General features: G+C 36.3%; 1 protein-coding gene across 2 annotated transcripts in view; it reads left to right on the top strand.

Moving 5' to 3' along the window:
* trbd (ubiquitin thioesterase trabid) overlaps positions 1–23,598 on the top strand; it is a 320,379-nt gene that overhangs the window by 219,328 nt on the left and 77,453 nt on the right. For both annotated transcript variants that reach the window (XM_090393330.1, XM_090393331.1), the window contains one exon: positions 14,228–14,472. In XM_090393330.1, the coding sequence (XP_090249456.1) occupies positions 14,228–14,472 (245 nt within the window). The remainder of the gene's footprint in view (positions 1–14,227; positions 14,473–23,598) is intronic.

Genomic DNA, 23,598 nt, shown 5'->3' with positions numbered 1-23,598 from the left:
TTTTTCTGTGTCTACAGTTACCCATGCAAACTTATTTCATTCATTTACACTTTTTTATTCTGTCCATCTTGCAGTTATGCCAGCCAGTTCTCCATTTTTTTTTTTTTGTCTCTGTTCCCTATATGATCAAGGCCACGAATTAGGAAACTTCATAATGTACATGGGCTGTCCAGCACTTTTGCCCAAATGTGCTCGAGTATGTGCTACAGGTAGGCAATTACTTATTCATATCTGCTATCCCTCATGTCCCTCTCCACCATGTTTGAGGTCACCGTTTGCAAAACACATCTTCTGAAACTGATTCATGCAGAATAGCATCTTCCACCATTTCCATTTTTTTTTTTTATTTTAGTTGTACAATGTACAACTAAAATAAAATACAATGCACAAACTGAATAATGATTCCCATATAATATAATTTGTATAGGTTGCTTCCTTCCATTTTTCACGGTACAAATTATATATATTATGAATAAAGTCATTCATTATGAATGACTTCGGTAAGTGGCATTAATGTAAATTATTGTAATGTCTTGAAATTTAAAACACAAATTCTTGTGGGTTTTAAGTTTTATATTTTCATATCTTTCTAGTGCTCTTAATTTTATTTCTTCCATTATTGTTTTCATTGGTTCCTTGTTTTCTATGTTGTCAGCTATGGTCACTGTGTATTGCTATTTTAATTTCCTGCTAAATCTTTATGTTCATTGCTTAATGTGTGATTTTCCATTTCTATATTTTAATGTCCTCATCATGCATTTCCTTCCACCCATTTTTCCAAGAAAAGAAGAATATAGAAGAGAAATATCATAAATGTGGGAAATTATTATAGAGGCTAGTAAAAGAGAAAAGCTTGGAATTAGAGGGGAAAAAAAATCAAAGATCATAATGGTGATATGTAAGGGTATTCCGGATGTTATAGTAATTGCTTTGAAAAATTATTAAATGAAGTCCAATCCATCCTTTCGGACAGGTTGAAATCCCTCCCCTAATGAGAAGCTTACGACAAATTAATGCAGCCAGTTCATTACTCCTCTGCTTGCATCCCCTAAGGATGGTATTCATGTCTGTAATCTGTGTGTGTTCGTGGGGCTGGTTTGTCTGTTCTGGGGAAACATAATGACCCCTTACCTCCGTATGAGACCGGCTAACTCACCTTCCATCGAAAGAGACTAGATGAAGGTTCTTCATGCCACTGACGGGAATCGAACCCAGGTCTTTCTGACCAAAGGGCATTGTCTATATTGACTGAGCTACAGAGGCTCATTAAATGAGGTAGCCAAATGTAAAATCTTGATAGAGAATATCCAAGTGGAATGCATAAATTTGAAAGTAGAAAAGCTCTAAGAAACCCGAAGTGTGACAAGGCAGTTGCGATAGATCACATTTGATCTAAATTGCTCAGATATGAAGAAATAAAGATTTCACCATGCTACACTGTATAACTAAAAGACTTAATCAGTTGATTAAATACCATGAATATTACATTTTAATGTAATCATAGTTGAGCTCTCATCTTACCAAATTCTTGTCTACCTTTTTAGTAATAAAAGTGGATGTGAAAATAATGTATTTCCCTAGTGGGCATTTCATTAATGGCATATAAGAAATTTCACATGAGACTTGATTCTAAAGAAGTCCGATAGGAAAAGGATAGCTGCTTTTCAGATGGGGTATTACAGAAGGCTGTCGAGCATATTAAATACTGAAAGGCAGACGAATCGATGAGTGCTAGAAAGGATCGGTATAACTTTAAGGATATTGACGGAAGAAAGCTGAAATACTTTTGGACACATTGAAAGGATGGAGGAAAGACTTCTCAAAGCAGTAATAAAAGTAAAGTTCTCGCGAAAAGAGAAGGGGTAAACTATCAATGAGATGGATGGATGGTGTGTTTGGAGTGACCGATCCTCAGAGAGTAGAAGCTTCCAGAAAAGCATACAACAGGCCACCTGATGAGGACTGGTGTGACAATCACTGCGCATCTGATGATGTCCAATGAATAGATGGATGAAGAAATTTCGTTAGCCAACAGCTTTTTAACACTTGTATATGTAAGTTGAAGAGAAAGAAAAAACATATTAATATTGGATTTCAAGTCTAGCTGATTGCATTTTTAAGGAATATATAAGAATGTTCTTCTAAAAGATTACAAAGTAAAGAATAAATGGAGAGAAAGAAGAAAAATCTGTTCTTTGAATTTGGAATTAAACTTTTAAGGGTAACGACTAACCATAGCATTTTTTTAATGTATTTAGAAGTGCTTAAGGTCAAAGCTGAATAACTGAAAGGAGACCTCCACATAGCCTTTAAAGGAATGCAGAGAACCGACCAGGCCTTCTGACCTAATGTCCAATCCTCACCTCCTCATGGTGCACACTAACAGGGTGCACCTATTAATCTTCTCGTGGTGCACACTAACAGGGTGCACCACGAGAAGGTGAATACTGAATGAACCTGGATGATGTACCTGGATACTGAATGAAACAAGCATGGGCTGGCAATTTGGGATTTAGCCAACTAAATTGTATTCTTATTGGCTTAAACCAAATTGTATTCTTATTGGCAGAACTCCAAAATATAAAATGATGGTACAACAGGACAGAATTTCATGCCAACTGGAGTGTCACCCAGTTAAACAAGGCCCTGTTGTTCTCGTTAGAGAACCAAGGCGAACAGTGAAAAGTTAGCTACTGAAACAAATCCCAAAATGCACCCCAACTCCACATCACCAAAGTTTAATATCAAGACTATCAGCATAAGAAGTCTGAATGGCAAAAAAATGGACCTGGCTGAGGAATTGGATAAGTACCAGATCAACATAATAGGGGTGACTGAAACAAAAAAAGACCAAAACTGGTGAGAGCTTTCTGAGCAATAAATACAAAATGTTATATTCAGGCAATAACAATCAGGGAAAAGAAGGAGTAGCTATAGTATTCAACACAAAATACGAGGCTAATCTTCTTGAATGGCAGGCAATTTCAAGTAGAGTGATATAGGCAAATATCAGATTAGGTAACTGGAAAAAGGGACTTATTTGTGCCTATGGCCCACAGAAGATTCTAGAAGTGGAGAAATTTTTTGAGGCTTTGGAGAAAGCAACTGACACAATGAAAAAGGAGAAGTTAGTCCTTGTTGGGGATCTAAATAGCAGAGTAGGATATGATTCTCAGACATACAAAAATATTTTGGGAAAATTTGGAGAAAAGAGCAAAGCTAATAATAATAGTATACATCTGTTGGATTTCTGCTCAGGACATGGACTGGTTATTACTAACACCATGTTCCAACTAAAAATGTGCACAAATTCACATGGAGAAAATAGGCAAGAAATAAGAAAAAGTCTCTTTGACTATGTTATTGTCGATAGTGATGTTTTTTCCCTGGTGAAGGACACCAGAGTGTACAGAGGATTTGAAATTGGAAGTGATCACCATTTAGTCTTGAGCAGAATAAAATTGAATTTCGTATTGAAAGAAGAACATGTAAGAAAGTTTTAAAGTGGATAATAGTTGAGCAGTTTTAGATGTGAGTGTAGATAAAATACACAAACATTATTCAAGAAAAAATGAAAGACTGAGAACAGGAGCCAAACCTTGGATATTCAGTGGCAAGCCTTGAAGGCAACACTGATTCATTCACCCAGAGAGGCATCTGGTGATGTTGTCTGCAAAGATAGAAAAATCAAAACTCCATGGTGGACACAGGAAGTTAAAGAGGCAGTGAAAAAAAAAGAAGAAATCATATCAGAAGTTCCTGGGAAATAAGTCACCTTGTGCTCTTAAAGAATACAGAGACAAATGTAAGAAAGCTAAACACTGTGTAAAACTAGCTAAACAAAAGTAACGGGAAGACTTTCGTCGTCATCATCATCAAATTCCTGCCATGTACCCTCAAGGGGGATGTACAGGATATGATAGTACTACATGAAAAAAATTACATCATTACTAACTTCCTATCTACAATTTTCCTCCAAATCAGTCTGTTACTTGTCAAGACTCTAACATTATCAGATCTTATATTTCTATTGTCTAAGGCACTTTGTACCGTATCAATCCACTTATATCTTGGTCTACCTCTGGGTCGTTTTGCTGCCAACCTGGCAGAGAACACTTGTTTTGCTAATCTCTCTCTTCACCCATTCTGTTTCGGTGACCATATCACCTGAGATTAGCTCTGCTAACGCATTCCTGGATGCTGACAATGTCAAGTTCTTTCCTGATATCCTCGTTTTTAATATGATATTGCCATTGATGCCATCTGTTCACACCTATAATCTTTCTCAGGACTCTCATATCTGCAGTCTCTAGTCTTTGGTCAAGTGTTTTATTTCTGACCCCTCAGATCCATAAGTTAAAACTGGTTTGAACACTGTCTTGTATACAGCTAATTTAGTGTTTTGACTAATTTCTCTCTTATTCCATATGAATTTATTCAATTGACTTCCCACCATACCAACCAGCTTTGCTGATTCTGTTGTCTATTTCTATATTTAATTTACCATCTTCACTAAAAATCGTACCTAAGTAGCTGAAATGTTTTGCTTGTTCCACAGGTTCTCCATTCACAACACAGTTGACATTTTCAATGATTCTGCCTATTTTCACTGTCTTTGTCTTTTTATTGCTGACCTTCATACCATATCTATTACAACAGCTATTCAATTTAGTCAGAGAATCTTGCAGACTTGTTGCGGATTTATTTAGAAGTATAACATCATCTGCATAAAGCAAAGAGCTGACATTAACATCTCCAATTTTGATATCATGTTTAATACCACTTTCCTTCATAATGTGATCCATATAGATAATGAATAACAGAGGGGATAATGTACATCCTTGCCTCACACCAGTTTTAACATTAAACCATCTTCCTGTACTTCCTTCAATTCTAACTGCTGACTTACAACTCAAATAAAGACTAAGTATTGCTTGATATAATGCCCCATTGATACCATATAACTGTAGCGTATTGAATAGCTTCTCTCTTGGCACCTTGTCATATGCCTTTTCCAAATCGACAAAACATAAATACAGATCTTTGTATATTCCCATGCTTTCTCGACTGTTTGTCATAAAGTGAAGATCTGATCCCGACAGCCTGTATTTGGCCTGAATCCAGCTTGTTCTTCACCAAGCTTTCCTTCCACAATTCTTCTCAACCGTTTCTCAAGTATACTTGCATAGCATAGATCTTGCCAGGAACACTCAGTAGGGAAATACCTCTGTAATTCCCACATTCAGTTTTATTTCCCTTTTCATATATAGGTACTATTAGAGCTCTACTCCAATCATCGGGAATTCATCCCTCTATCCAGGCTTTCTGAACTATGCAGTGCAGCCACTGTAAGACTCTTGTACCACCATGCTTCAGCATTTCTGGTTGAATATCATCTACTCCTGCTGCCTTTCCACATTTCAAGCCTTTGACAACTTTTTCTACTTCAAGTATGGATATGTATTCTTGACTTCATGCCTGGTCAGTGTTTTTTATCACTGTGCTGTCATCACAGCTTGTTTCATTTAGCAGTTTTTCAAAGTAATTACTCCGTACCTCAAGGATATCTCTTTTTCCCGTTTTCATTTATCATCTCTAACTCCTTTTACAGCACTCTTTCCTCCATTCATCCATTCCTAAGCTTCTTCAACAACCTCCAGAATATTTTGCCACCTTCTTGATATTTATTTTCTATATTCTTGCCAAAGTCCTCCCATGACTTTTGTTTAGCTAGTTTTACACAGTGTTTAGCATTCTTGCATTTGTCTCTATATTCTCTAAGAGCACAAGCCGACTTATTTGACAGGAACTTTTGATATGCTTTCTTCTTTTCCTTCACTGCCTCTTTAACTTCCTGTGTCCACCATGCAGTTCTGATTTTTTTAATCCTTGCATACAACCTCACCACATGCCTCTCTGGCAAAATCAATCAATGTTTTCTTCAGAGTTTGCCACTGAATCTCCAAGGTTTGATTCCTGTTCTCAAACTCTTTCGTTTTTTCTTCAATAATATTTGTGTATTTTAGTCTACAGTTCACATCTGAGAGCTGCTCAACTTTTATTCGCTTTAAAACTTTCTTACATGTTATTCTTTTCAATATGAAATTCAATTTTATCCTGCTCAAGACTAAATAGTGATCACTTCCAATTTCAAATCCTCTGTACACTCTGGTGTCCTGCACCAGGGAGAAAACATCACTATCAACAATAACATAGTCAATGAGACTTTTCTTATTCCTAGCCTCTTCTCTCCATGTGAATTTGTGCACATTTTTATGTTGGAACATGGTGTTAGTAATAACCAGTCCATGTCCTGAGAAGAAATCCAACAGATATTTGCCATTATTATTAGCTTTACTCTTTTCTCCAAATTTTCCCAAAATATTTTTGTATGTCTCTCACTCATTTCCTACTCTGCTATTTAGATCCCCAACAAGGACCAACTTTTCCTTTTTCATTGTGTCAGTTGCTTTTTCTAAAGCCTCAAAAAATTCCTCCACTTCTACCTTAGTAGAACCTTCTGTGGGATCATAGGCACAAATAAGTCTCATAGTCCAGTTCCCCATTCTCATATTTGCCCACATTACTCTACTTGAGACTGACTGCCATTCAAGAAGATTAGCCTCGTATTTTGTGTTGAATTCTATGGCTACTCCTTCTTTTCCTTGATTGTCATTGCCTGAATATAACATTTTGTATTTATTGCTCAGTAAGCTCTCACCAGTTTTGGTCTTTTTTTGTTTCAGTCACCCCTATTATGTCGATCTGGTACTTATCTAATTCCTCAGCTAGCTCCATTTCTTTGCCATTCAGGCGTCTTACGTTGATAGTACCGATCTTTAACTCTGGTGATGTTGAGTTGGGGTTTGTTTTTAGATTTGTTCCAGTAGCTGACTTTTCGCTGTTTGCCCTGGTTCCCTGGCGAAAACAACGGGGGACCTTGTTTAACTGGGCGATGCCCCAGCCGGCATGAAATTTTGTCATGTTGTACCATCATTTTTTATTTTGGCTTAACCAATAAGAAGACTTTCCTAAGAACAGAAAATAAATATCTTTTTTGAAAATAAATATTCAACAACCTCCAGAAATGGAGGAAAAAGTGTTGTAACAGGAATTAGAGATGATAAAGGTGACATGAAAACTGGAGAAAAAGATATCCTTGATGTATGGAGTAATTACTTCGAAAAACTGCTAAATGAAACAAGCAGTGATAGCACAGTGGTAAAAAACACTCAACAGACATGCAATCAAGAATAATACATATCCATACTTGAAGTAGAAAAAGCCATCAAAGGCCTGAAATATAGAAAGGCAGCAGAAGTAGATGACATTAGATCAGAAAAGGTCAAGTATGGAGGTATAAAAGTCTTAGAGTGGCTGCACTGCATAGTTCAGAAGGCCTGGACAGAGGGACAAATTCCTGATGATTGGAGTAGAGCTCTCATAGTACCCATATATAAAAAGGGTAATAAAACTGAATGTTGCAGAAAATTGCAGCAATATTTCTCTACTGAGTGTTCCTGATGAGACTTACACAAGTATACTTGAGAAACGGTTGAGAAGGATTGTGGAAGAAAATCTTGGTGAAGAACAAGCTGGATTCAGGCCAAATAAGGGCTGTCAGGATCAGATTTTCACTTTACGACAAATAGTTGTGAAATGAGAATATAACAATGATCTGTATATACGTTTTGTAGATCTGGATAAGGACAAGGATGTACATTATCCCCTCTGTTATTTATTATCTATATGGATCACATTATGAAGGAAAGTGGTGTTAAACCTGATATCAAAATTGGAGATGTTAATGTCAGCTCTTTGTTTTACACATACGATGTTATACTTCTAAATAAATCTGCTAGAACTCTGCATGTTTCCCTGACTAAATTGAATAATTGTTGTAATAGATTATGGTATGAAGGTCAGCAATAACAAGACAATGAGAATGAAAATAGGCAGAAGCATTGAAATTATCAACTGCATTAAGCATGGAGTACCTATAGAACAAGTAAAACATTTCAGCTAATTAGGCACTATTTTTAGTGAAGATAGTAAATTAAATATGGAAATTGAGAACAGAATCAACAAAGCTGGTATGGTAGGAAGTCAACTGAATAAATTTATGTGGAATAAGAGAGAAATTAATCAAAACACTAAATTAGCTCTATACAAGACAGTGTTCAAACCAATTTTAACTTATGGATTTGAGACCTGGGTTAGAAATAAAACAGTTGACTAAAGACTAGAGACTGCTGATATGAGAGTCCTGAGAAAGATTAGGGGCATGAACCGATGGCATCAATGGCAATAGAATATTAAAAAAGAGGATATTAGGAAAAAACTTGACATTGTCAGCATCCAGGAATGCATTAGCAGAGCTAATCTCGGGTAGTATGAACAGAATGGGAGGGGGGGGAAAGTAACAAAACAAGTGTTCTCTGCTAGATTGTTAGGAAAAAAACCCAGAGGAAGACCAAGATGTAGGTGGATTGATACTGTAAAAAGTGCCTTAGAGTATAGAAATATAAGATCTGATAATGTTGGAGTCTTGACAGGTAACAGATTGATTTGGATGAAAATTGTAGATAAGAAGTTAGTAATGATGTAAATTTTCATGTAGTACTATCATACCCTGCAGCTTTATGTGCCAGTAGTCATGGAAAGGCTTAATGATGATGATGACTATCATACCCTGTACCACCTTTTAGGCTAAATGGCAGGAATTTGATGATGATAAGTGAAAGAATTGCCAAATTACCTAGGCTAATTCCTTTGAGCATTTTCTCTATAAATATCTATCTAGAAATTGCACATAATTAATGTTGTATATGATGCTCTCTGGGCTTTGTGTCCAACAAATTCCTTCAAAGTAAATAAATAAAATAAAAACTAAAAATGCAAAAAAAAAATAAAAATAAATAAATAAAAAGAAAGGGGAAAAAATTTCATCCCCATTTACTTTACAATTGTTTGTGTCATAAATACCACTTTAAATGATGTGCGCCACAATCTGCAAACATCCAAACCTGACATCTGTTTTTTACAGAGCTCTAAATTATAGCTACAAGCAGAGTCCATATTAACTTGCCAAGTTATGCCCCATTCAGGTCTTTCACATGAGTGGTCCATGTCAAGTAATCCCAAATTGTGTAAAATTTAAGCACCGTTTCTGTTCATAGAAAGCTCTCCGTATCTATAACCGGGCGAGCCAGGCTTTGCTATGGGAGCAAATTAACGCTACACGCGGTTCCCTAGCCGACGTAAACAGAGCTCTTTTAGCGCTAGAGAAAGAGCTTTCAAATACGCTAAATCACAAACTTTGGTCATTTCTACATGACATCTCATGCACTGTGGCAAATAAAGAATTTGAAAGAATACGGAGTCGAGATATCAACAAGTTTGATAAATTAAAAAAGAACTCGACGTCAAAACCAAAACTACAAACCAACACTGTAGTTAACCTTTCTTCAGTTATCTTGAAGCCTGAAGCACTCAACGCTCTGTAACGTGGTCACAACTTCGCCATTGCTTCTAGGAAATTATAGACTGAGGAATTAATGATCCAGATTAAACGCGCGATTTGCCACCTTTCAAACCATCGCCAACGATATTAGATTGGATGTAGCTTGTGTTCTCACAAGCTACATCCAACATATCCATTAGTGAATACAATCTCTACAAGAAATGAAGAAAAACAAAGAAATAGTTATCACCAAAGTGGATAAGGGCAACGCCACTGTGGTACTCGATCATACTGACTACATAGGTAAGCTTAAGGCTTTACTATTAGATCGAGCCACTTACCTCCCCATTGAACACAATCCCAACAACTCACAAATTAGAAAACTCCATAGGCTCCTTAAGAAGGTCACTTCTTGGCCTATAGAAGTCACTAACAAATTAAAACCGTTTAACTCCATACCTCCCCCCCCCCGTATATATGGACTCCCAAAAATACATAAAGAAAATGTGCCATTATGTCCCATAGTGGATGGCATTGATTCCCCCACTTACAAACTAGCCAAATATTTAGCCGAAGCACTCTCACACTATACTGGCAACATACCATCACACATAAGAAACTCAGCCCACTTCAAAGCCAGTATAGAAAACCTTACACTCCAACATAATGACACATTGGTCAGTTTTGATGTCTCCTCCTTATTCACAAATATTCCCCTCAAAGAAATCTTAGAGCTAATCCAAGCTAAATTTCCTCCCGATATCTCAGCTCTATTTCAGTTCACAATGAATTCAGGCTATTTCGTTTGGCAGGAAAAATTCTACAAACAGATAGAGGGGACAACCATGGGTTCATCACTTTCCTCACCCTTGGCCAACTTCTTTATGGAGACTTTTAAAGAGAAAGCCTTAAACTCTGCCCCACAAAAACCTATCATATGGCTTCACTACGTTGATGATGTGCTTGCTATTTGGCCACATGGCCCGGATACACTTTTCTCCTTTTTAACACCCTAAAACAACCAACACCCTAGAATTAAGTTCACCTTGTAAAAAGAGGAAAACAATAGCCTTCCCTTCCTAGACACACTAGTCACCCACCAACCTGATGGTACCTTTGTTTTCTCAGTTTATAGAAAATCCACCCATACAGGCAGATACATTCAACAACAATTCCCCCCCTCACCACCACCACAACAATATGGAGTTATTAAGACACTATTCAACAGGGCTAAACTAATCTGTTCAAATGACCAAGCCCTAACCACTGAACTAAATCACATCCTTAACACTTTCTCAGCCAATGGCTACCCCCCCCCCCCCACACACACACAAAAAAAATCCAAAAAAATACTAAAATCGGTTACCCCCCCCCTTCACAAAAAAGATTACTCTAAATCCATCACCATTCCCTACATCCAAGGCACCTCAGAAAAAATCAACAAAATCCTAAAAAACATGACCTGACCTCTTGTTACAAACCATGTAGAAAATTGGCATCCCTTATCTGCTCCACTAAAGACCAACCACTTCCCCTAGACCTACCTGGTGTATTCTAGGTCCCTTGCAGCTGTAAATTGTCCTACTTTTTGTCAAACAGGCAGGACAGCAATATCAGAATCTCAGAACACAAGGACTACATTCGATTTCACCAGTACAGCCACTCTGGGCTTGCAGACCATGCTCTGGATACTTGCCACAGTAATACACCGCAGCAAGTTCAAATATGAAAGACTATTCATGCAATCAGCCTCAGCCCTTAGGAACATGCCAAACTGCGACAAATTTGGATGAATGGTTCTGCCCCAAATTTGGGAAACATACATCAGAAGAACTTCAGCCCAAAGATCAAGAACACCTAATATAGCTTGCCAGGGGGCACCGTCAGGACTTTAGGAAGCCAGTAGCTTCCTTGCTTCGTTTCTCATTTGCTGTTATGTAGTACTTGCGTGCACGTGTCTTTAAGTTCCCATGAAGATGGCAACATGACGTTGTTGAAATATTGGAAAGTGTATATTAAAGTTAATTTAATTTATATTTTTAGTGTACACTGTCTATTCCTTAAGTATTAATTATCATGTTTAACTAGCATATAAGCCTTTCTATAAGAAGAAATATTTACATCTTGTGGGTTCTTGTATGTAAATGTTCATGTTTGTCATAAGCAGTTGCTTTTCACATCAACTTTCCTCACTTTTGTTCTCCCCCACCACACACACACACACACACACACACATCATAATATTTACATATTTGAGTGTACAAATCTTCAAACGTACTTGTGATATAATAGGTAAATTATACGCGAGATACGAGAAATTATACGAGACACATGCACACATGTGTCTCGTATAAGTAGGAGTTTGATAATATGAAATTATCATAAAATACATCAGATATTTCAAACTAAATCTACAGTCCATCATCATTATACAATAGGCAAATTCAAAAGAACTGGTCACAGTAGATCTCACATTCATGGCAAAAGCAGCAAGCTAGCAATATGTCATCTGACTTGAAACATGAAACAGTACAGTTACTGAGAATCAAAATTTCCCAAACATTTATTAAAGATAGACAATCATTCTGTTTTAATTTAGTGCTTGATTCATTAATGCCTCAGCTTTCTTTATTAAATAATGTTTAAAACATCTTCTGTGGATTAAGCATTCATCTGATGAAATAATGATCTGTTTCAACACTGTTCTCAGTGAGATCAGAATTCTGTAATGTAGTATTTTCAATTCTTTGTAATTCACTTGCTGTTTCTGTTAGAAGAACAAAATTTACAAGCATGAAGATAGGAATCTATGAAGTCCTTTTATCCCACCATGACAAATCTTCTATGTTTAGGACATAGAAGACGCTGTTAATAATGATATATTACTTATTTAAGTTAATAGATATTACATCCCATATTGTTTCTTAGTCGAATAAGAAACTCAAAGAGTTTCATGCCAAATATTGCACTGCCAGATGGGTCAGGTGTTGCACTATCCAGGTATTTTGCTTACGCTTGGAATCTCTGAACTTTATATAGTTTCTATATTCGTCATGAAACTCTTTGAGTTTCTTATTCAGCTAAGAAACAATATGGGATGTAATATCCCTTAACTTAAATAAGCTGATGTCGCCAAATTGAAGCCTTTGGCTCTTCATATACTTAGTAATTTATTAGGACACCTTCTTGGCAATTCTCATAGAAGGAATGTAAGTTCTGTTTGCTACAAACTTGGTATTAACTAGGTCTACCTACTCACTGATGAGACCTCAATAAGGGTTGAAACCGGTTTGGGTAGTGACCTTCTCTCATAATGTCGAACAGTAATACAGCTCCTAGGAGCTAAGTTCACATTATAGGTAAATACCAAGAATAGTTACTTAAATTGCCTGTGTTTGTACTATGTTCTAAGACTACTTGCATTTAGCTCACGCTAGTATTCGCCAATACTTTTATAGGTTTTTATACTATATTCGGCATAAAACTCTCTGATTCCAATCTTTGAGTTTCTTATTCAGTTTTAAAACAATGTGGGATCTAATATCCCCTTAATTTAATTAATGTTCATATCGCCGAAATGAAGCCTGTTGGCTCTTTATATTTAAGTAACTTAATGGGTGCACCTTTTGGAGAACTCGTATAGCAGAGTATATAAGTTCTTTTCGCTATACCCTTTGGTATTAATTGCTCTAGCTACTCACTGATGAAGCCTTAATAAAGGCTGAAACCGGTCTGGGTAGTGACCTCCCACCATAATGTAATAACAGCATACATTTCCTAGGAAATGTGTTTTTACATTATGGAAAATACCAAGAATAGCGATCAGAACTTTACCCACCTTTGCAATGAGTTGCCAGTGTTTATACTATGTTCTAGGACTACTTGCATTTAGCTCACGCTAGTATTCGCCGATACTTTTATAGTTTTTTATGCTATATTTGGCATGAAACTCTCTGATTCCAATCTTTGAGTTTCTAATTTGGTTTTAAAAAAATGTGGGATCTAATATCCCCTTGATCTAAGCTTGCTCCACCCTTACTATGAGTTGCTTCAGCTTGCACTGCCAAATGAGTCAGGTGTTGCACTATCCAGGTATTTGCTTACGCTTGGAATCGCTGAAATTTATATAGTTTCTATATTTGGCATGAAACTCTTTGAGTTTCTTATTCGGCTAAGAAACAATATGGGATGTAATATCCCTTAACTTAAATAAGTTCATGTCGCCAAATTGAAGCCTTTAGCTCTTCATATAATGATATATTACTTTCAGATGTTTTAGTATCATTGAGGATATGCTTATTCACTATTTCCTTTCATTAGAAAGACCCAGGTTTGCATTCCATCTAAGATGTGATTGTCAGGGACTTTGATATTTCATCCTACAAGCAGGCTAACTAGGCAGAAAAACACACAGTTATGACTTGTTATACTGTTTTCATAGCCTTAGTTGATTTGTTAATAATTCCAACCAACCCATCATACCCCTGCTTACTAATCTTTTCTTACTCTTGTAGATATTATTACTACCATACCTGGATCATCAGTATGCACAACACATGGTATAGTGGTGAAATTCAGATGCTAGAGATAATTAAAACTTATCTTGTTATTTGTACTGAAAGTGTGTTGTATATTTAATATCTTAAACATATCTGTAATGTGAGATAATCCCCCCTCCCATACACACACACAGCCTAACTCTTAAACATCACATGTTGTCTGATATGTAATTTTTATTTATTTGTTTTATTATATTTTTTAAAGTTTATATCCTCGCTGGAAAGAAGCCGAAACTCTTCAAGCTAATTTACTTCAGTTTTCCTTGGATGACACACAGTGGCAGGAAGATTGGGCAATGCTTCTCTCACTAGCTGCACAACCAGGTTCTGCATTAGAACAGATGCACATATTTACATTGGCTCACATATTACGAAGACCTATTATTGTGTATGGTGTCAAATATGTGAAAAGTTTCCGTGGAGAAGCATTAGGCTATGCACGTTTTGAAGGTATGTTTATATTTGTTGTAATATATATGTAAGTTATATTAGTTAATTTTGAAATTAATGCTCATAACAGTTTCTTTGCCAGCTATGTCATAGGTGTGGATTGCAACTGCCATCATTTGGCAGTTGCAATCCACAAATGATGGCATGCTTTAACTATTCATTCCACCTTCAGCAGGTAATCTATAGGCATCACTGTAAAAGAGTATAACAGAATCTGTTGCTTAGTATTACTCATTTTTAATTGTATCATTCAAGTACTCTCCAGATGCCATGAAAAGTGAGCCATAACCAAACCCTTCAAAAACTAAGATTTACATTAACAAAGCATGAATAATTATCCAAGATTTGTCATCATTATGATTTTTCCTTTTGCTTACACTCAGAGGATGTGCAGAATGGAACAACAGTCCATAATGGGTACGAGACCTAACACAGAGAGTCAGGGAAACTGAATTATAATGGAAGGAATGATGAGAATCTGTGTGTAAGAGTGACAATATTATATAACTTTGTAATCACAGGAATGGGCAATATCATGGAAATTATTTAGATTTTGTGTTTGTTTGGATCCATCAAATGTGTGCAAAGATGTCTGTATATATAAGGCACTAGAGAAGAACAGAGATCTGCAAGTTCTCCAACTGTGTCTGCAGACTACAGACAAAAGTATACAAGAGAACATTGAGGTAGCTTATTATGTCTGTACATGAATGCTAGGAGCATCAGAAACAAAGGGATAGAGTTTGTTGCCTTGGTCGGTGCATTGGTACCCTAAATTGTAGGCATTATTGAGAGCACGCTATCAGAAGCAGACATACTAACTGGTATCAAGTTCAAAGGGTACAGTATTTTTAGAAAGAATAGGCAGGATAGGAGAAGAGAGGGCATGCTGCTAATGATATCAGATGACTTTAATCCAGTTAGTTGAGACCAGTGATTGTAATACTAGTAAGTTTTTCATGCGGCAGCTAGTTTGAAATCATCTGGTTTGATGTGGAGTCTTACAAGATCAAATACATACAGGGTGTTGTTATAGACTTGGTGAATCGGTTGCTAGTGATGAAGAACTACATCACTAAATAACAACAATGTGGGCAAAAAGAGTAATCATAATGGGAGACTTTACTTATCCAAACATTGATTTGGTAGTTGTGAAATCGCATGAGAAGAATAAAACTGAATTTATTGAGCTGTTGCGAGACAACTTCCTCAAGCATCATGTGACAGAAGGAACTCGATATCAACGAGTGTTAGGTTTGATTATGGTGTCAGAGGGTGTTCCATTTAAAGACGTAACTATTTTGCTTCTGGTTGGAGACAAAATTGGTGACTAAGTTTATGAATGTCCATTCAGAAAAGGTTACATGTTGAACTACAAAGCAGGAAATTATGACCAGCTGAGGAGTATATTGAGTTCAGTGCAATGGTATTGGTTGCTGGATGGGAAGAATATTGACAGTGCCTGGGAATAATTTAAAAAATATTTAAATGATGCAATATCAGAATGTGTCTTGAGAGTTTGAAGAATAAATGGTGTAGGGCAGCGCTTCCCAAACTGTGGGCCGCGGCCCCCTTGGGGGTCGAAGGTTTTGTTGAGGGGGGCCGTGAAATAATGAAAATAAATTTAAAATGTTTTAAGACTAAGTAGATTTTTTTTTTATTTTAAAAGAAACGTATTTAACTTTTATTATTTATTTCTATTTTGTTATTTTTTATATTTTAATGGAAAAATTCACACATTGGTGTTGGTTCACAAACTTTGCTTTCTGCGTATTTCGGCGCTTAATGAATATTAGTAAATATTGCTTATTCATATGTTTCATTTCAAAGCAGTGGTTAATTGTATTTACTTCGAATGCTCTCCAGGGAAGCTCCAAATCTTACTGTCCCTTTCATCACGCGTTCGGAATCAGGCACTATTGATATTGACTTTATATACATATCAAAACTCATTTTATATTATCACTGTCATCCGAGCTAGCTTTCTGTTACCAATAAAAGTTTCGCATATACTTCGCACATGAAAAAAGCTTAAACAAGGTCATGTGGGGAGATAGTAACTCACTTGCAGTGGTAAACAACACCCCTCCCTAACAGCCATTATACTGCAGAGGCAATAAAAACAAGTACTTTTATTATGCCAGTGAATAAGGTATGAGCAGTCTGTGTAATATATTTCTCAACAAATAGTTCAATTAGAGACAACTGGGATAAAAACACACTCATTAATGAATCACATGTCCCCTCATACAGAAACTCTGCTGTATATATAGACTGAAACAAAACCATATGTTGCATGGGCAAACACAGTATCTAACTAAAAACTATTGTTATTAATTAGATGTGTGTGAGTTCGATTTCGCAAGGCAGCAATAAAATTCAACTGAACGTGTTAAAATTCGTAAAAGTGTTAAAACTAAGTAATATATATATACATAATGAATGCTATGGCAGTTTCACATATGGAATTCGGTTGAAGAGAGTTAGCATTTCAACTCAATTGTCAGCTATGCTTTTATTTTTCGTTTGCGCAATCGTTTGTTAATACAGCACCAATCATATGCACGTTTTAATAACCTGCCTTTGCTGTCTGTTTCGCATTAGGCTTAATTACCCTAAAGGGAGAAAAATCACAAAAAATAAAAATATTCCTGGTTCGGGGATTCCCTTATTCAGGTAATATTCACTAATTTCATGTTATCAGTCTGTGGTGTACCAGTATCGGTAAGTGGTGATATTATTTGATCTATTCTACATTAAAAAATTTAACCCTGAGATGGATAAGTGGCTGGTAAAAAATGAAAAAAAATCCCACGAACAATCAGAAGAAGCAGAAACACTAAAAAAAAAAAGACAGTATTTAATATTTTACCAGAACAGCCTGCATCGTCCTCAGAACCAAACGGTAACAGGCAAAAAATGTAATATATGCATTTGATTTTTGCAATATTCGCTGTGTCTGTTTTGTATTGAATATAAATACAATAAATATTATAATAATATATCTCTATTACGATTTTTTTTCGAGGGGGGCTGTGAAATATTTTAATTTTTGCAAAGGGGGCCCTGACATCCAGAAGTTTGGGAAGCACTGGTGTAGGGGATCAAATGGATGTGCAATCTTATCAAGCAAGAGGTTTGCAAAAAAAAAAAGAAAAAAAAAAAGGATAATATATTAAGTTGGAAGTTTGTTTTTTTCACTTGGTTAGACTATAAATTATATATTTAATTTAATCCTTTATCCAAGTGTAAGCAAACAAAGGTTGTGGGGCAACTCATGGCAAAAGTGGACTGAGTTCTCATCACTTTCCCTAGTATCTCATAATGCAAAGCACATCTCCTTGCAGACATGTATAATGCTATGCATTATGGGAAGGGGTCACTACCCAGACCAGTCTCGATCTTCATTGAGGTCTCTTCAGTGGGAGTCAGACTCAGAGGTGATACCAAGGTTGAAGCAATGCAGAAGTCATATTTCCATATGCCTGTTGCCGAAAGGTGTCGCACCTTATTATTAAATTACTCTGGATTAGAGAAAGATGTTGGAAGTTCCCCCCCCCCCCCCCCATGGTTAGACTATAAATTATATATTTAGTTTCATTCTTTATCCAAGTGTTAGCAAATAAAGCAAACAAATGCATAGCATTATACATGTCCGCAAGGAGATATGCTTTGCATTGTGGGATACTAAGGAAAGTGATGAAAACTCAGTCCACCTTTGCCACAAGTTGCCCCAGTCCTGAAGATACTTTAGGTGCAAACTCTGTTTGCTTACACTTGGATAAAGGATTAAACTAAATATATAATTTATAGTCTAACCAAGTGAAAAAAAAACTTCAAACATCTTTCTCTAATTCAGAGTAATTTAATAGTAAAGTGTGACACCTTTTGGCAACTGGCATATGGAAATATGACTTCTGCATTGCTTCAACCTTGGTAAAACCCCTGGGTCTGGCCCCCACTGAAGAGACCTCAGTAAAGGTCGAAACCAGTCTGGGTAGTCATCCCTTCCCATAATGCATAGCATTATACATGTTCGTGAGGAGATGTGCTTTGCATTATGGAATACTAAGGAAAGTAATGAGAACTCAGTCCACCTTTGCCATGGGTTGCCCTAGTCCTGAAGATACTTCAGGTGCAAACGTTGTTTGCCTACACTTGGATAAAAGATTAAACTAAATATATAATTAATAATATGTAAGTAATACCGTCTGTATAAGGATGATGTCCACTATGAAAATTATAAGCAATAGGCCAGAAGAGTTACAACTGTTGTATGGAAAGCTAAGTTTGAGTATGAAAAGAAACTGGCTGTGCAAGTAAAAGAAAGAACTCTACTGAATGCAGATGCAGGAGAGGTTGTTCAGTGAATTAGTGGCCATTTTACTAAAAGCCATCAATCTGGTATATACAATATTGAGTTCACTGATACTTTTCACTGTATGAAGGAACTCAGGTGTATGATGAGGAGGAGGTATTAGAGTAGTTGCACAAATTGAATAAGAATTCAGCAGTAGGGAGTGATGGAATATCAGCATGGATGCTAAAAGAGTATTCGGCTGAACTAACTATTCCTTTCGCCTCTATGTAATTTGAGTCTCGGAACCGGGAAGATTCCACAGGAGTAGAAAGAATGTATTGTAATCTCATGGGACAAGGGTGCTGCAAAGAACAATGTGTACAACTATCGACCAGTCAGTATCTCAGGAGTGATAGTGAGGATTTTGGAAAAGTTGGTTAGGGTTGACAGGGAATCTTTGTTTCAATGAAGAACATGGGTTTACTAAGGGAAGGTCATGTTTTAGCAACTTGCTCACATTCTATAATAATGTTACCATTGAGCTAGACAAAAGGGAATTGATATATCATGATACTTTTTGATTTTGCTAAGGCTTTTGACAGAATAAGCATTGAAGACTGTTGCATAAATTATAGAATATGGGATTGAATTATAAAATAATAGTTTGGATAAGAGGATGACTGACTACAGATATCAAAAAGTGGCATACAGGGGCTGTGAGTCTGCAAGATTTAAGGTAAACAGTGGTGTAGTGCAAGGATGCATCCTTGGAAACTGAGAATGAATGCTGCCAAGAAAGGGGTGAGATTTAAATTTTTCTCTCATAGAGTGGTGCATGATTGGAATGGATTGTTGTTGTGTGTGTGTGTGCAAGCAGTGCGAATGAATTCAAGAAGACGTATGGCAGCTGGTGTGTGTGTGTGTGTGTATGTAGTATGTGGTCTCCTTTGATAAGTCCCTGACTCTACCTAATTTCACATCTTTTCTTTCAGGTTATTTCCGACATCATTTATGTACAAATTAAACAGCAATGGTCCCAGCACTGAACCTTGCAGCACACCACCACCAGTCACCTGTTTTTACCTAATTTCTGACCCTCCATATACCACCTTTTGATATCTGTCCAGCAGCCACCCTCTTATCCACTTGACCAGTGTCATATCCATTCCCATTTGTTCTAATTTGCATAACAGTTCCATGTGGTATTCTGTCAAATGACTTTGCAAAATCCAGCAAAATCATCTTATAGCTATTTCCTCTATCCAACTGAGCTGTTACTCTATTATAAAAAGTTAGTAAATTACTAAGGCATGACCGACCCTTCACAAAGCCATGCTGACCCTCATACATTATCATATTTTCATCTACCCATTCTTGAATTATCTTTTTTATCAATTTCTTTAGTACTTTTACCATCACGCCTGAGATACTGATTGGTCTATAATTTGCTTCTCTAGTCTTAGAACCTCCCTTATGCAAGGGAATTATTTTGCCCTCTTTCCGCTCTCTTGGAACTCTACCAGAGAGTTGAGACTTAAACAGACTAGTCAAAGGCATTGCCAGTTCCCTTGCACATTCTCACAGCTTGTATCCCATCTAATCCCACAGCTGTATTTACTTTGAGGTTCTGCAATACCATAAAACCTCCAATTCATCCACCTCTGTTCCCACATCAGTGTCTGTCACATATGTTAAAGTATTAACCACACTAGGATGATATACCCTTGCCAAGTGGTCACTCAATAACTCTAATATTTTATCTGCTTTTGACTGCTCGTGACCATCATCACTTGTTAAGGTTAATCTTCCATGATCATTCTTTCTCTTACTTGGTACGTAACAAAAGAACTCTTTGGACTGCTTGGCTAGATTACTCTCATCTGATTTTGCCTTCCTTGTCATGCTGGTTACATTTCTCTTTATATATCCTCCACAGCATTTTCTTCTTCTGCAGCCTGTGCTTAATGATATTACGTAACCATTTAATTCCTACTCGATTAATCCTCCTTACTCTAGGTATACAATTTAATACTGCTTCCTCTTCCCCTTAACTGTGTCCCATGCATTACTAACATCCTTATCATGCAGTGTTTTATGCCATGATATAGATTTAAGCTTCTTCCTTAGCATATCAATCATCTGCCTTGTAGTTCCAGAAATACCCCTTCTTGATAGAATATTCCTCATGTTTTACAGTCTCCCAAGTCAAGACCACATGGTCACTTTCACCAATTGGAGGCAATGTTGTCACCTTGCTTATGGATTGCTCTTCTAATCCTTTGACCAGGTCCAATACTCTCACATCCCTAGTCCCCTCCATCATATGAAGCCTTAAATAATTATTTGTCAGCAGGTATACAAATTCGATTTCTCTAGTCTCCTCCATCACATCAGCAGGTGTATAAATTTTATTTCCTTCCTGCCATGTGATCTTTCTTTCTTCCAGTGTATATCTCCATGGTTGAAGTCCCCCATAATAATCACTCAGTCTGTACTCATTGTACTAATTTGGCAATGCATGTCTTCCAGATCATGTGTGGATCTCTTTGGCCTATAGAAACAACCAACTGTATATTTTGTCTTACTGGTCTTAATCTCACACCAGATTGCTTCAAATGAACAGCCATCCTCCCACATGTCTCCTATTCTTTTTTGTTCAAATGATACAGCCCTCGAAACTGAGCTCAAGGACCTTTGCAACACTTTTTTTTTTTTTTATAGTCAATGACTACATCCTGTCTAAATAGATAATATATTTCATGCACCACAATCCTTCCTTTAATCAACACAGAATCACAGCAAAACTATTCCCATCTCACATATTAAGGGTACATCAGAAAAAAAATCTGAAGTTCTCTGCAAATATGATCTCTATGCTACTTTCAACCCTCTCATATTCAGTTAGCTACCTTTATCCATTCTAAAAATCAACTTCATTCTCTTGTGCCTGCAATTTAGCCTACTTTGGACTGAAGTAGGCTAAATAGCCTAATAGATCAGTTAATGTCACCTTGAAGAACACTAAAGTTACATTGACGATCATCTGTATATCAAGTTGGGATTGGCAGACCATTCTCTGGATGCTGCAATTAGAATCAGATGATGGAAATCATCAATATTACATAGAGATCATTATAGATCTGAGAGACTATTTTTTAGAATCAGTTTAAGCTTTGAAGCATTCCTTCGACCTCAATAAGTATGGTGGCATTAATTTTGCTTAAATCTGGAAGAGAGTCATTATTTGAGACGTGGTAAGCATGACTTTCCCAGATTAACTTTATATCTTTACAGTTTTAGTTTTACTAAAACTTTGTTGCCCAGCACATAGAGAGTGCAGGGTAACAACATTGGTTCTGTTTTGTTTACAATTTGAATTTGTTTCCACAATTATTTAGTTAAGTGATGTGTGCTTGTCAGTTATAATTCATTTTCTGAAGATGCTGAATAGAAAACCAGAGAAATATTAGTATATTCAAAACTGTGCAAGTATGAATAGTCAGTGATACTTTAAGCCTTTTCATATATATATATATATATTCAGTTTCTATTTAAAGCAGGTACAAAAATCATTAATAGGTTATTTCATGCGCTTCCAATTATCCATCCATGGAATAGAATACAACCATGTAAGTGTTCCTGTGTTTCTACTTGACAGCTGTGAGTTTGTCAGTTCCATTAACACAAAGAATGATTTCTTTCCACTCTTCAAACAAAATTCATAACAATGAAGATACATTAACTTCTTAACACGAACTTAAATAATAATGAATCTGTGCAAAATCACTGTTCACTTATTCCATATATTTATTTTTTTATTTCTTAAAGGGAATCATTTACAACTCTCCCTTTCTTCTATATCCATTCCTTTTTACAATAGCTCTCTCTCTCTTTCTCTAGCTATTCTTTTTCTCATGTCCATCCACTGTTTGTTTCATATTGCAATGCATACAGTATTCTCCGTAATTCGCAACTGTGTGAGTAATGCCACAAGCGGAATTGCAAACAGCAGCTCAGTAATGTCTGGCAGGATATGTATATTCTTAATGCAATAAAGTAGAGATTTCCTTTCCACTTAATTGATGACTAGTTCATGCACTCAACAAAAAAAAAAAAAAAAAAAAGTCTAGAGGTATATTTTAATTCCAACAATTTATAAGAGTATGTTACAACTTGAAAATACTTAATTGCTGCTAAAAAATGAAAACTATTTCCATTGGTTAGGCTATTAACAGCCTCACAAGTCATCAATAGCAAAAGTACAAGCACTGTTTCTATATTCTTATTACAACAGAATATCATTGTAAAAAATATCAGCATAACAATAATTGTACACTATTTTATTCCAGTTTTAGAGCCTCCTGAGCTCAGTCGGTATAGCCGAAGCGGTTTGGTTGGAAGGTTATGGGTTCAATTCCCATCCATGATGTGTCTGATCTCTTTCAACTAAAGGTGAGTTAGTCGGGTCTCAAAAGGTGGTAGAGAATTTTTTTCAACCGGAAACTCTGGTTTTTTGTCCTTCAGAACAGGCAAACTGGACCTTGAACACAGATTTACAGTCATAAAAGACATACTTAATTCCTCATTAGGAGGGCTCAACCCATCCTAAAGGATGGGGAGAACCCCAAATGAAATAAATGATTCCAGCTTTATTCATCTTAACTAACAGTAAAATTTTCTATAAACAGAATCATGTAAAGATATTTAAAATATCTTTATAATAAACAAAATATCAGATATAATCTGTAGTTTTAAACCTGATTGAACTATCATCCTCTATATCCTTCAAATCTGTGCTAATATAATTGATCAATCAATCTCCAGTT

This window comes from Typopeltis vanoorti, chromosome 5 (assembly GCF_054136105.1).
Source record: "Typopeltis vanoorti isolate ZY-2024b chromosome 5, IOZ_Tvanoo_1.0, whole genome shotgun sequence".
Classification (NCBI taxonomy): domain Eukaryota; kingdom Metazoa; phylum Arthropoda; class Arachnida; order Uropygi; family Thelyphonidae; genus Typopeltis; species Typopeltis vanoorti.
This window is presented reverse-complemented; position numbering and strand designations above follow the sequence as displayed.